General features: G+C 40.2%; 1 protein-coding gene across 3 annotated transcripts; it reads left to right on the top strand.

Moving 5' to 3' along the window:
- Positions 1 to 310: 310 nt before the first annotated feature.
- On the top strand, positions 311 to 11866 carry LOC102302326 (lactase-like protein). 3 transcript variants are annotated; one of them, XM_005947098.3, is made up of 15 exons: positions 311 to 457; positions 1242 to 1374; positions 4026 to 4186; positions 4823 to 4910; positions 6049 to 6158; positions 6246 to 6374; positions 6474 to 6569; positions 7410 to 7464; positions 7698 to 7859; positions 8751 to 9025; positions 9303 to 9429; positions 9538 to 9737; positions 9822 to 9885; positions 10008 to 10081; positions 11356 to 11493. In XM_005947098.3, the coding sequence occupies exons 1-14, from the start codon at positions 449 to 451 to the stop codon at positions 10079 to 10081; spliced, it is 1683 nt and encodes a 560-aa protein (XP_005947160.1). In that variant the 5' UTR covers positions 311 to 448; the 3' UTR covers positions 11356 to 11493. The 3 variants fall into 3 exon arrangements, with proteins under 3 accessions (XP_005947160.1, XP_005947157.1, XP_005947159.1); XM_005947095.2 differs by lacking the exon at positions 10008 to 10081 and having other exon boundaries at positions 11356 to 11866; XM_005947097.3 differs by lacking the exons at positions 311 to 457; positions 10008 to 10081 and adding an exon at positions 469 to 853 and having other exon boundaries at positions 11356 to 11866.
- Positions 11867 to 14242: the final 2376 nt, after the last annotated feature.

Genomic DNA, 14242 nt, shown 5'->3' with positions numbered 1-14242 from the left:
CCACCTGAGTATTGTACTCAGCTACGCCAGAGACAAACTAACCCAATAAACATTACTGCTGCCAAATAGAGGTTTAACCAGTAGTCACATCCAGCAGATAACTTTTTTAATATCTTCTGATGTGTTTTGCAAACAAATTATGCTCTCTGCCATTAACTTTGCTTACAGTGTCAAAATCCCTCCTTTTCAAAAAGATCTGTTGGCCCCAGCAAAAGCTTTATGCTCACACTTCACTGCTTTCAAATGGAGAGGTATTCAGTGTGCGTCTGGTGGGGTGGGGGTTGCTGTACATGTGCTGATGAATAGCAGAAAATGTCCTGGATACTCGACTCGGTTTTGTTTTTGTTACCATTGGCAGCGAACCAGCTAGTAACGCTGGCGAACACTGATCAGGTGGAGAAGCTTGGAGACTTTTCTTGCATTTTGGAGCAGTTTCCAACTGAGACAAATGCAGCAGGTCAGACATCTATATGTGGTTCTGAGTGAGGTGGTTGGGGTGACACAGGCTGAGCAAAGGGGAAAGTATAGGGAAAGAAACAGCACAGGAATTAAGGTCAAAGGGATTCTTGCCCACTCTTACTTTTTAAAATCTTCCACATCCTTGAAAAGATTTAGCAGCTTGAAATGTCAGTCATCCTAACCGTGTTGGACAAGTTGGCTTATTTTCTGTCTCTGATAGCATTTTGTGTCAGTGTGTCCTACAGCTGGCTGAAATGAAACTAGGCTCTTCTGACAATGACTGGGTGTTTCGGTGGATATGTAACTTTTTTCAGTGGATATTTAAATGATCCTGAGGTTTGGGGTTGAATTAGGATGATTTCACTCAAAACTTGTGGACACCTGACACCTGAGTGTAAGTTTCTGAGTCTTTGTTTTATTTATGCATGTTCTGTGATATTCCATACTGTATAGTTCAGAGCAGACTGAAGCCTTGCAGCAGCTGCCATCCCACACATTACTGCCATTAACCCTATGAGGTCTATGTCATCACTGGTGACAAACCTAATCCTACCCTAATATGTTTGTTTGTTTTTTAATTATTCACGAGGGTGCAAAGAAAATCAAAAGGTATTTATATTTTTTCCAAAAAAGTCCTTTGTGCCGTTCCAAAATATGAGTAGGATTAGTGTAATGAAGACACTACACTTTAAAAAATTTATGTGCAAGCTATGAGGATGTTAAATCTGTGCTAAAATCTGGCTAGTCAATTGTAACTAAAGACAGTGCTCTCTTTGCCAAAGATGACAATGCTGCAGTGGGGAATCCTGAGACCACACCATGTGCTTGCCTTGGTGCTATGTGTGTCAGCCACTGAGGACTTTGACTGGACAAAGAACGAGAGAACGTCCTTCTACTACGGCACCTTCCCAACTGGTAGGAAACCAGGATCTAAGAGAAAGCAGACCACATGCTGGACTTACAGTTCCACAGGAGAGCAATATAGTGTCCGTATATATAAAATATCTCTCTGGTATATTCAGCTAAACTCATTTTTGTTGGTAGAATCGAGTATTCCTAGTTCCTACATGCAAATCCCAAATCCCACACTTTTTCACACTCATATTTCTTTTTCAGTGCTCAGAGTTAAATCTTTATTATGAAACCAATTTATTAAACAATCTGTCACAAAACCAAGAAAATACAAATATCTTAGTCATCAGCAACTGGAGTTATCTGAGAAGTCATAAACTAATCAAGCATAAAATTCTTCCACTGCTACTTGTTCCTCTTCTGACTTCACCCTTCAGACGTTCCCACAGCGGATCGTCTTCCTCCATCTCACCCTATCCCCAGCATCCTCCTTCAATACAGCTATAATACATCTAAGGTGTTTCTCTTTTCCTCAGGACTGGCAGCTCATTTTCAACATTCTTTGTTTACTATATTCACCATTCCTCCTCTTTCTAATCGTGTCCATTCTGGTCACTCCTGATGAAAATCGTAATATTTTCAACTCTACCACCTCCGACTTGGCTTCCTGTCGTTTTGTCAGTAATATCATCTCTGAACTTTGTATACCATCTTTCATGTAAATTTTTCTTTCACTCTGGCTTTTTCCCACAAATCCCACCTGCTACGCATCTACACCCACTCCACCCTGTCTGAACTCTCTTCTTCACCTGACTTACGCACCGCGCATTGCTTTGGATGGTTGACCGCATCCTCTACCTTCACTACCTCTGCTTCTTGCATTTTAACCTTTCAACGTGCCTCTCTCTCACTCACACACATGTACTCTGTCATACTTGGACTTTCACTACTACCCCGCCACTATCTTACTGTCCTGCACCAGCCTCACATACCTCCCCTAACTTCCTTATGCAATGCCAGAGTTCCTCTCGTGGAACCTTATCATATAGTTTCTCTAGAAACAAAGACAGAGTGAAACTCCTTCTGACCATCTGTATACTTCTTTATTAGGAATCTCAAAGCTAACATTGCACCTGCAGAGCTATTTCTCAGCATGAAGCCTCATCCTCATCTTCCACCATTTAAAAGCTGTTTCTACCTTCACTTGCTTCTTCTTCTTGAAGTCCAAAGTCATCCAATGCTGTGTAGCTACATTCTGCTATCACTCAGACGTAGCTCACCCGTGTGCACCATCCTCCACTCTAGTATGTCACTCAGTGTTCCTCTCTCTTCTCAAATATGTTTCTACAACAGCCAGTTCCATCCTTTATGCAAAATCTGCTACCATGTGTCCTTCGGCATTTCTCTGTCTCTTGCCGAACACCTCATCACCTCTGCTTCCTTTTCCACTGATATCTGTTCCAATCTCCCCCTGGAGACTCTCTCTCCCACTTCACACAACTTACTCCCGAATTCCTTGTTTGTGGAGCACATGCACCCCTAACATTTTCCACATCACTGTTTTAATTTCCAACTTCAAACTCTTGATCCTAGCTGATATTCTCTTTACCCCACAACACTATTCACATACTCTTCCATCAAGATCACCCCTGCTGTATTTCTGTTATTATCTACACCATGACAGAACAGCTCTGGTGCTCCTGGCCCTGCTTCTCTTCTACCTAGTTTCCTGCCTACATTATAATATCAACCTTCCTTCTCTCCATCATACATACCCCTGAACCAGTCATAATCCCTAGAGTCCCTACTCTTCCACACTTCCGCCTTTCCTTCTCTCTCACTGGCTCCTAATACAACCTCCACCTGGCCTCCTCTTCCTGTACCTTTGGTCCACAGCGTCACGTATTCCACCTGCAACCTGTCGGCCAACAACACCTCCAACTGATCTAATTGATCCATTATGGGGTGTTGATGATAATCATGTGGACAAATATCAAGTCAGCAGCCATCCTTAAGGCTGAATATACTGAACTAGACTGAAATATATACAGTATTACAGTTTGAATAGTGATGTACTCAAATAGGAAGCTCTCATAATTAAAGGAACAAAGCCTTGAACTATTTTAATTGATGTGTGGTGAAGACAGAATAAGGAAAGTTTCCCTTTTTTAAATCATATTATTAAAAATCAGATATTTTCCATGATATTGTAATTTTTTGAACATGCACTACTTGCTTCCTGGCATACATAAATGTTTTGATACTGAGTGTCTGCTCAAAAGGCTCAAAAGGCTGTGAAAAACATACAAATGCTTATTGTCTGACCAAGATTTTTCAGAACATAAATATATTATGACATTTTTCTCTTTTGCTTTTTCAATACTTATGAAGGCATGACTTTTAATTCCATATTATGCAACACTGTATAGGAAACCTATGTCTCCAGCGTTTGTTCATATCACACAATCTTCATGACAGACGGATCTTTCCTAAGTTGCCATAATTTTTTTCTGGGCACAAAATGTTATTAAAGAACAAAGTAAGAATAAAACGTTCTTAAAGTGCTCATGTTGGTTTAAAAGTTGATCATATAATTAAACATAAATATAAAATTCTACCTTAACCTGGAAAACCGTAATATGATCATAATTATAAGCTCAGGAGTGAATACAAAATAAAATAAGATTTGTTGATTGCTTTTTGTTCCTCTGCAGGTTTCTCCTGGGGAGTTGGCAGCTCTGCTTACCAGACTGAAGGAGCCTGGAATGTCGATGGAAAGGGAATAAGCATCTGGGATGCATTTTCCCATAAAAAGGGGAAAATATTCTTGAATGACACAGCAGACTCTTCATGTGAGGGATACCACAAATTCAAGGTGACGTGAAAAAAATGGAATTTTCTTCAGTGCCAAACTGTTACACACAATATTTTATTGCTCAACCGATCTAAATGACTCGTTTCTCTTCCTCTAACATTCATTATCACAGCCTACATTACATATGGATGCATATTACAAATATAACTGTAATGTAAAAATATATTTTCCGTTTTCTTGCTTTCCTACTAATGTTTATTTGCAGCCCAGAATGTGAAGGAATAGCTTTTACACTAAAGGTAACATTTTGAAAAGGTGTCAGACTCCTGACAGTGAATAAAGTAAAAGTAAATATTAAGTAAAAGATCAATTTAAAAGTTGATGTAAAAATAAAAAATCAACATGAAAGTAAGTAAATAAAATAAAAGAGTGGTCTTACATTCAAATCAAACCACAGACTCCAACATAAGCCACATGACTTATGACTCCTACACCCCAACCAACATCCAGAACTGTTATAGTTAGAATGGAAAATACGTTTTAGGAATTTTAGGAAACATTCAATCTGATTACAGCTTTATCTGAAGATAATATAAAGTAGACCTGTTTCATATGTTATCAGACAAAGACTCACATCTAAAGACATCGTCTTTTGTGATTTATTTAAAGAAATATTTCCTGCTGTCTGTCTTTAAGGACGATATTGCCTTGATGAAGGACATGAAGCTGAATCATTATCGTTTCTCCATTTCCTGGCCAAGGATTTTACCCACTGGACTGAAAAGTAAGCATAAATCTGACATCATTTAAAAATGTATATATCTGAAATTTGCACAAAAAATTAGGACATTTGTATTTGCGTGATTTTTTCTTAGTTGTAACAATACTTCGTTCCCTTTGAAAATGATTTATTTCCTCTTAAATTGTGCCACATGTGTAAGGAAAATGCATTTGTGGGTTGAGCAGTAGAGCTGCATATGGCGGTTGCATCCATGATAAACTTGCCAGTATAAACAGCTTATTCTGCTGTGGACTCTTGCTGTGAGCTTATGATAATCTAAGACTCACCCGGATAGGGACCAAGCCATTGGGCAACTTAAAGAATGTGTTGCACAAAACCAAGTGTCAGCAGTATTATAGTTTCATATAACAGAGGATGTCAGAGGTTGTGAAGCGGACATCCCAAAAAGATGACACCGGCATTTAGGAGCCATGAACAGAGCTCTGGTCTAATAGGGCTTCCAGGAAGCCTACCATGACTGCCTTTCACCATCAGGCCCAGTTTTGCTGGTGTCTGCAGCATGAGCACTGGAACTTCAACATGTGGAGGAACAATATGTTCACCGAAGAGTCCAGATTCCCCCTGCAGCAGTTGGATTGTGGGGTCAAAGTGTGGATTGATTGTTGCACTGATAGGGTAACAGCGTTGGGTGGTGTAAGTGTGATGGTTTTGGGCGGCATCTCCCTCACTGAATAAACAAGGCTTATCATCACTGGAGACAATATCAATGCAGAATGATATCGAGATGAGATGTGGCACCCAGTGGCAATGCCACATCTCCACAGTTCAGGTCTGAAGTCCATCCTCCTCCAGTCTGTGACCGAGCTGGTGTCCAGCCTGACAACGAGGTGCCTGGGTATTGCAGCTGTGTATGGTTCTTCATGCTACTCAGGCCCAGGTCTGTTTAATGAAATTGCCAGTATGAACTTGCTTCTTCAGACGTCAATAAATGACACCAAGCAAGAGTCAGTAGCAGAACGAGCTGGTCGGCAAGTTTTTCATGGATGCACAAAAACTGTGCTCACACTGTATGTGTGAGCCTCATGGTGTGGATTTCCACAACCAACAATTGCATTAGGTGTAATGTATAGTTTCCCAGCACTTTGCTCCATGTAGTGTATGTCACTTTCAATTCTTACAGGTGAAAAAATCAATGAGAAAGGAATTAAATATTACAGTGACTTGATTAACATGCTACTGGATAACAAGATCACACCCATTGTCACCCTATACCACTGGGATTTACCACAGGTAAGCACTAATATTATTGCTCAACATAGTTTCTTATCCAAAGCTATATTGTAGATACAACAGTAAAATCTATGTTACTCTCCACAGGTGTTACATGAGAAATATGGCGGTTGGCACAATATCAGCATGGTGAATTACTTTAACGACTTTGCTAACTTATGCTTTGAAAGATTTGGAAACAGAGTCAAGTACTGGATTACTTTCAACAATCCTTGGGTATGTCAGGTTAAAGAAAATGGTTCCTTCACAGTTTGCAGTTGTAATGTAATACAGTATGCTGTGTCAGAGAGTGATTGTCAGTGTCTCGTTATTAAGTCCATTGCTGTGGAGGGATATGAAACAGGTGAACATGCACCTGGACTGAAACTGAAGGGAACAGGAGCTTACAAAGCCGCCCACCATATCATCAAGGTAGGACTGAATGACTTGTGCCCAGTTTTGCTGATAAATCTGATCATTTACCATAATTTCCAATTATTAGTTTTAATACTATGATTGCAAACTTGAAAAACAAAGGTGCTCCAAATCAGTTGCTGTCGAGATTATAATTCCATCAATTTTACCAAGAGAAGGCCAGAAAGTGCAGTGGTCAGATGAAACCAAAATTAAGTTCTTTGGCATCAGGAAGCACATTAATGTCATGAAGTGGCTGAGCCAGTCTCCAGACCTCAGTCCTGCAGAAAATCAGTGGTGGGAGCTGAAGCCAAACGGCAGGTCAAAGGTCAAATCCCTCCCAACATGTAATCAAACCTGGTGATCAGCTATAAAAATGTCTTATCGCTGTACTTGCCAACAACGATTTCATGTTTTGGTTGATATTCTGTCTCCTACATTAAAACCAAACTGTCGAGAGCTCATTTATAAGTTTGCTCACGTACATATTTTACTGAATCTGTAACTGAACAAACTTTAAATTCAGCAGAGCAGCAAATAATTATTTACCCCTACTGTAATCAGTGCTTACAAAAATGCTCTTTACTATTATGTTATTATTTTACACATTTTTCTTTACCGTATGATTCCTACATGTTTTTTTGTTTATTGTGTTTTGTTAAATATTACATTAAAATTGGTCAAATATATTCTGTTGCTTATGTAGCAGTTTGTACGTTATTCTTCGTGAAGCCTTACATCTTATTTTGTTACTTTTGTTACTCCCAGAAAAGATACTGTATCTCACTGGGACCTTTGATTGAAAAAATAATGGTGAACAGACATAAGGCTAAACCTGCATCTCTATCTTTCCAACAGGCACATGCTAAAGTATGGCACACGTATGACATGCAGTGGAGAAGCAAACAAAAAGGTGAAAGGGAAAACTTTCATTCATCTATCTATCTATCTATCTATCTATCTATCTATCTATCTATCTATCTATCTATCTATCTATCTATCTATCTATCTATCTATCTATCTATCTATCTACATACATACATACATCTATATATATATATATATGTGTGTGTGTGTGTGTATTTATGTGTATATAATATATGCACATGCATAATTTCTATCAACAAAGCTCTTGCATGTGTGCAGGCCTGGTTGGGATCTCGCTGACTGCTGACTGGGGTGAACCAGTGGACATCTCCAACCAGAGGGATATCGAAGCAGCAGAGAGATACATTCAGTTCTACTTGGGCTGGTTTGCTACACCTCTCTTCCATGGAGACTACCCACAAGTTATGAAAGATTACATTGGTATGTCAAATGCAACCATTTAGACCTTTGCAATATGTAAAAATGTCCTCACCCCCAAAAAAGAAAAAGGATATAACTACATGTGTCAAGAATTTTCAAGGGAAGTTTAACGCACATCCCTTTCAAAGAGAAAAATCTCACCACGTCATTCATTTATTTTCATGAATTTCTGAATAGGAAGTAATACTTTCCAAAGCAGCTGCTGTGATCCTGGCCTTTTCAAACTCAGTGGTCAACACACACTGCTGAACTGCTAAACTGAGAAGAAGAGCTGAGCTAGAAGCTGTTGCTATACGGAGGTATATGGAAGACCTCTATTGGCAGAAAGAAGCACGGGGGGCCGGGGGTACTTTGCAAAGTGTTATATGTCTGTCTTTGGCCAGATTTTGTCACAACAGCAAAACATAGCAATTAAGAGCCTGACTTGTAGTTGATAGCAAATATGTTGTGGTCTGGAAGAAAACAGCCATGCGCTGCAGTAAGTGCTAACCTATTGTGATCTTGGGGGTTTGTGTACACACTTGTCACACAACTATGCACCTCACTTTCTGTGTGACCAGCCACGAATAAGTCACCATGAATGCTTTTAACCTGAGTAAATGCACTATTACCTCCGCTGGTAGATTAATTCCTATATTCCAGTGTCAACATGTGTAGTAGCTGTAGACATGCTAGTTTGAACAGAATACTGAATCAATCAAGATCCACTATGTAACACTTCTAATGACTCTTTGTTTGCATAAGAGGAAGTTGCATACTCAGTATTTAGTGCATTGTAATTTTAGCGTGACTTCAGTCTGATATTATGCTCCTTATGTTCCCCCACCCCTGCTGTCAATGATCCCTTGCATATAGCTTCACTTAGTTTCACAGTGTACTAAATTTCTTCAGGCAGGAAGAGTGGCCAGCAGGGTCTGGGAGCTTCGCGGCTGCCCGTCTTCTCTCCTCAGGAGAAAAGTTACATCAAGGGCACCTGTGACTTCTTGGGTCTTGGACATTTCACAACTCGCTATGTCACTCTGAAGAATTACCCATCAGGAGCTGGAGACAACTATTTCTCTGACCGTGACCTTGCTGAACTGGTTGACCCACAATGGCCTGACCCTGGTTCTGAATGGCTCTACTCCGTTCCCTGGGGCTTCCGACGCTTGTTGAACTTTGTTAAGGTACACATCCTGATTACTGAGCTATTCAAATTAAAACTCTAGCTGTATTTGGGGGAAACTGGGGCTTTGTGTGAAACCACTGCATCATGGACATATTCACAGTGAAGACTGGATGAACTGGTCACTCATGACAAGTTCATGTATGGTAAATGTATCAGCATCATATAAATTGTTGATGTCTTTCTGTTGTGAACCTGGGTGATACTGTATTCATTTGAAATATAGTTTTTCAGCAAATATAATAACAAAAATATGTGATATGGCATCTCACTAACAGACTCAGTATGGAAACCCCATGATCTATGTGACAGAAAATGGCGTGTCAGAGAAAATGCTGTGCACCGACCTTTGTGACGACTGGAGGATGAAGTACTTCAAAGACTACATCAACGAAATGCTCAAAGGTGAAACCCAGGAAGACGTCACTGTCTCAAAAACTGCCTATCAAATATCAAACCTGTGTACATTAGATATGATGTCAATCAAACGAGTGTCCACAATTCGACTTACAGCGATAAAAGATGGGGTCAATGTGAAGGGGTACACGGCCTGGTCTCTCCTCGACAGCTTTGAGTGGGATGAAGGCTTCTCTGAGAGGTTTGGGCTCTACTACGTGGACTTCAGGAGCAAAAATAAGCCACGCTACCCAAAAGCTTCTGTCCACTACTACAAACGCATTATCAGCTCAAATGGCTTTCCCAATCAGAGAGAGGTAAACGCTACACACTTCATGCTAAAAGTCCCCCATGGAGGTGAAGACACTATGCTTAAACAAGGGCTTGTTTGGGCTTTACAGGTTGAAAGTTGGAAGAGGAAAGCTGTAGAGACTTGCTCCTCCAGTAACCAGCTGCTGGCTGCAGGTTAGTATAATGAAGTAGTGCGTGGGCTGTAAAAAGCTTGGTGGGGCCAAACAAAGGAAAATTCAGTCTGAAGCTTGTTTTTGTCTCATCTAACAGGGTTTTTCTTTGTTTTGCCCCTCCAGCTAGAAGAAAGTCAAAGGAAAATCAGGAACTTGCAGGAATGGAACAGGCTTGGTCAATCCATGATGAAGTTTAGGTACATACTTTGATGCTGTGTGAGATTAATGTGATTCTCCCAGCTTTTACTGAGTCAAAACACATTTCAGCAACACATCAGGTACAGATAGGAGCCTTAGAATATGCGAGGGTGTTATATGTAAGCTTTAAATTTACATTTCACGTGGTGAGCGGTCCTTAACTTTGAAAATAATTTCTCCATCCTGTCTTTCTTTCCCCGTCTCCAGTACTGTTACATAATAACATCTTCTTCTCTCACAGCGATTGCACCTTTAGAGAGCAGACACATTTTGGACCAAACTGCACAGAAACTGTGCGTTTGGTTGTGTGTTTGGGATTTTGAGCTTCACTCCCTTTATGCTCACTCGTCTTCTGCTGTACTGCAGCCACTTTTACTTACATCTGCACCATAAACAAATCGCAGGGATGAGAAGGGAAAAAGGATATCAGGATTTTTTTTTATTACTCAGCAAATATTGCCATACTAGCAGGACACAAAAAATGAACTAATCTGCTTATTAGATTGAAATTAATTAAAGGGGCCAGAACGCTATTCCACGTCCTTCCAGCTCAGTTTAAGCCCTGCTCGCACATTTGACAATCACTTAATTAAATTAATCACTCCTAACATTATATAACACTTAATATGTTACAATTAATATTTGTTTTATTTGTATTTCATTTGCACTGTATGTTCTTTGTTCAGATTAGTCAGCCACCAAGCTCATGCACAACATAATGTCACAACAATGCTGGATATCCTCGTAGGTATTTTAGAGTGCAGATGGTGGTGAACTCCACAATAGAACGAGTCACACAAGTTAAGGAAAAGCTGCTGAATAGAATCATCTTACACCAGGAATGAACCCATATTAGAAATAGCCAAAAGTAATACAGTCAGAGCTTCACACCATAAACATATTCAACACGTATTTCTACATTTATATTTAGTTGTATTTGTAACTCTAGGTATTTGTTACTGTTTTATCATTTTCTTTGTAAAATTGGTATAATATGTTCATGCTGAAGTATATAAAGGGTTTTTCTGATCCTCACCACCATAGCATCCCATCTTATCATTCTGTTAAAAGAGTGCTGTGCTTTTGCACTAAGGAAAAAATTATTTTTTATAGTACACAACTAAATCAAAAATCTAAGTAAGCTGGGGCTCTAAATGTATTATGTATTATTGTAGGGTCTACCTTACAATATAAAATGCCTTGAGCTGAATACATAAAGCTGAATTGAATAAATGGCGATACACTAACTCTTGGTTCCATGTACGCGTTGCAGATCCATTGATAGGCCACATGGAGATGGTAACAGAGATTGTGGTTCCCACTGTGTGTACACTCTGCATCCTCATCAGTGCGGTTTTCTTCATGTTCCTGCTGCGTCGACGCCTCTGAAAAGTGCACACAGTCACATCATTGAGAGCTCACAGATAAAGGAAATAATCTAAGCTTTGCTTCCATGCTGTAGACGTGTATCCTGTCTCAAGCTTATTGCTGATTTAACTGTCCTGCTGCTGCTTTGAAAAAGAAATGTTTGGGGGTCATCATGAAAAATCCAAAAGCAAACGTCTGTCGCCATGTGAGACTGAAATCCAGATTTGTGCTCGATTATTTCATTAATCAGTTGACCCTGTGTGATTTGAAATAGCTGTATTCTCTATTGGCTGCCCAAGTTCATTTTAGAGAGGTGTTGGCTTGTGTCCATAAGTTTCTAATAAGATTGACGGGGAGAAGGTGACGTCCATGCTGTGGTCATGAAACTTTAATTAAATATATTTTTAAGAATTCAATGGTGAGTGATTATTTAGGTTCATTTCCTTTGTTATTACTTTATCTTATGAAAAACAACCAATGTAAAAATATAATAAAGGAGCCCAATGTGCTACCACCCAGTAAACTTTAATCATCTTTCTGATGCGGTCCAGTGTCAATGGCATTACCTGCACAGGTGTTCCTAATAAATAGATCAAAATGCTTTCAATTTAAGCATCAGTAAATTGTTGGTTCTTGATAAACAGTTTGATTTATAGTTTTATTGTTGCTCATTTGTATCACGTTGTGTTTATTGTGTTTTCTTTTGCTTTTTTTGAGTAACAAAAATCAAAAGTAATTGTAGTGAGCAGGTAGAGCCTGGAGGGATACGCATGGGAAACAACAGGAATATAAGTCGCTTTGAGACAGACTGCGTCTTACATCTAGCCAGGTGGGGTGGAGTGGGTGACAATAGCAGCAAAGGTGAAAGGGAAGGGTTACAATAAGGTAGTGAGACCTGTTGTGATGTATGTTTTTGCAGTTACGGACAGCGACAGGATGGAAACGTGCATATCAGGACAAACTCAGGTTGAGGGGCTTGCAGGCAAGGCTGAGATGGACATGTTTAAAAGTGGATATACGGGACTTAGGATGTTGAACGATCAAGCTACCATGGAAGAGGAAGACCACAGAGAAGACGCATAGACGTAGATGCATGGATGTCGAAGGACAACATCTCTGTCGGTGTAGGGTAAGATGGAGGTAGATGATCTGCTGTGGCAATTCCTAAAGGGACAGGCTGAAAATAATAATATGAGCTCTTTATCATTTTTTGATTACTTCAAAACTTGAACTGGAAAAAAAAAGCTGTAGAAAACAACCTGCTGTACTTCAGAGACTCCTGCTGGCTGAACAGGCTTTCAGGCTTCCTTCTGTTCCTGCACTGTAATCATGCATTTTTATTGTATGAAAACCCCAAACCCTGAGTTAACCACAGACGGACAGAGATTTTTATGTGCTGATGAGCCTGAAATATAATGGTGTCTCAGGCAGATGATGCATAACATGGATTTAGGCAGCTGGAACCAGTTTTTAGTGGAAAAATGGTAAATAGACTGGTTCTTATATACAGTAGTCTTTTCCTACTGAAGCACTCAAAGTGTTTTATAAAATGTTTCATTCAGCACCTGGAGAAGATTAGATGTGTCATATGATGAAGAGGAAATCTTTTCTGACTCTGAGTCATCAAAAAATGTGTTATTAGAATTACTTAACAGAGTTTGGGAGTGTGGGAAACTGCCCATCATTTAGACCAATGACTACCTGGGGAAGCAGAGCATCCAGGTATCCTTCCACAAAATACTGAACCCAAAGTTGCTCTCTGATGTGTTTATCAGGTTATGTGTGTGAGTGTTAGATAGAAAGCACTTACTGGGTAAATGTGTGTGAATGGATGAATATAAAGTGCTGTGGTTTGGAAAGGACCCATCCTGTCCCCTGTGTACAGTCCCAGCAACACTCAACCAGATCTTGGTTGGTTGTAGGACTAGCCTTAGTCAGGGCAGATACACATGGAGACACAACCAGGTTCTCGGGTGTCTAGCTGAGAAAGTTGAGTGCAAAAGAAAATCCATTAACGCTCAACCTTTCACAAACCAAGAGGAGTGTCAGTTTTTATCAACATTTGTCCGGGAAGGAGACAAGCCGAGGACAAGCCCCTCAATCCCAGACCTGGGCCCGCTGAAGGGATTGGCAGATGCAAGTGGACTTGGATCAGAGGCTAATTTTCCCCACAGAGATTGTAACAACTACTGTGCGACCAGACCTCGTCCTTTGGTCTAACTCTCAAAAACTTGCGTACGTCATTGAGCTGACGGTACCATGGGAGGAAGCAATTGAGGAAGCATTTGAGCGCAAGAAGCTGCGCAATGCCAACTTGTCAGCTGAGGCAGAGGACAGAGGCTGGAAGATCAAGGTGCGCCCTGTGGAAGTGGGGTGCAGGGGCTTTGTTGCCAGCACAACAGCAAAACTGCTTAGAGAGATTGGGATCAGAGGACAGGCGCAACGGCAGGCTATAAGAGAACTAGCTAACACTGCTTAGAGGACCAGTCACTGGCTATGGTTAAAAAGGGCTGACACCACTTGGGCAGCTAAGGCAGTCAGCTAACCACGAGAGAAAAGAAATATTCCGCTCTAAATGCTAAAGAGGTAAGTATTATTTCTCAGTTGCAGTGAATAGATAGAAAATAAACTGTAGGAAACTAAACAGAAGAAAGAAGGAGGGAAATAACAATTTAACATAAATCAGTGACACACTGGGCCTGATGAACCCTGGCAGGGCCTCCTTGGATGAGGGTGTCTAGTGATAATGGCCGAAACACCTGATGAATCCAAGGTCCACTACTGATGATGTG

This window comes from Haplochromis burtoni, unplaced genomic scaffold (assembly GCF_018398535.1).
Source record: "Haplochromis burtoni strain Fernald_Lab_line unplaced genomic scaffold, NCSU_Asbu1 Contig_509, whole genome shotgun sequence".
NCBI lineage: Eukaryota > Metazoa > Chordata > Actinopteri > Cichliformes > Cichlidae > Haplochromis > Haplochromis burtoni.
This window is presented reverse-complemented; position numbering and strand designations above follow the sequence as displayed.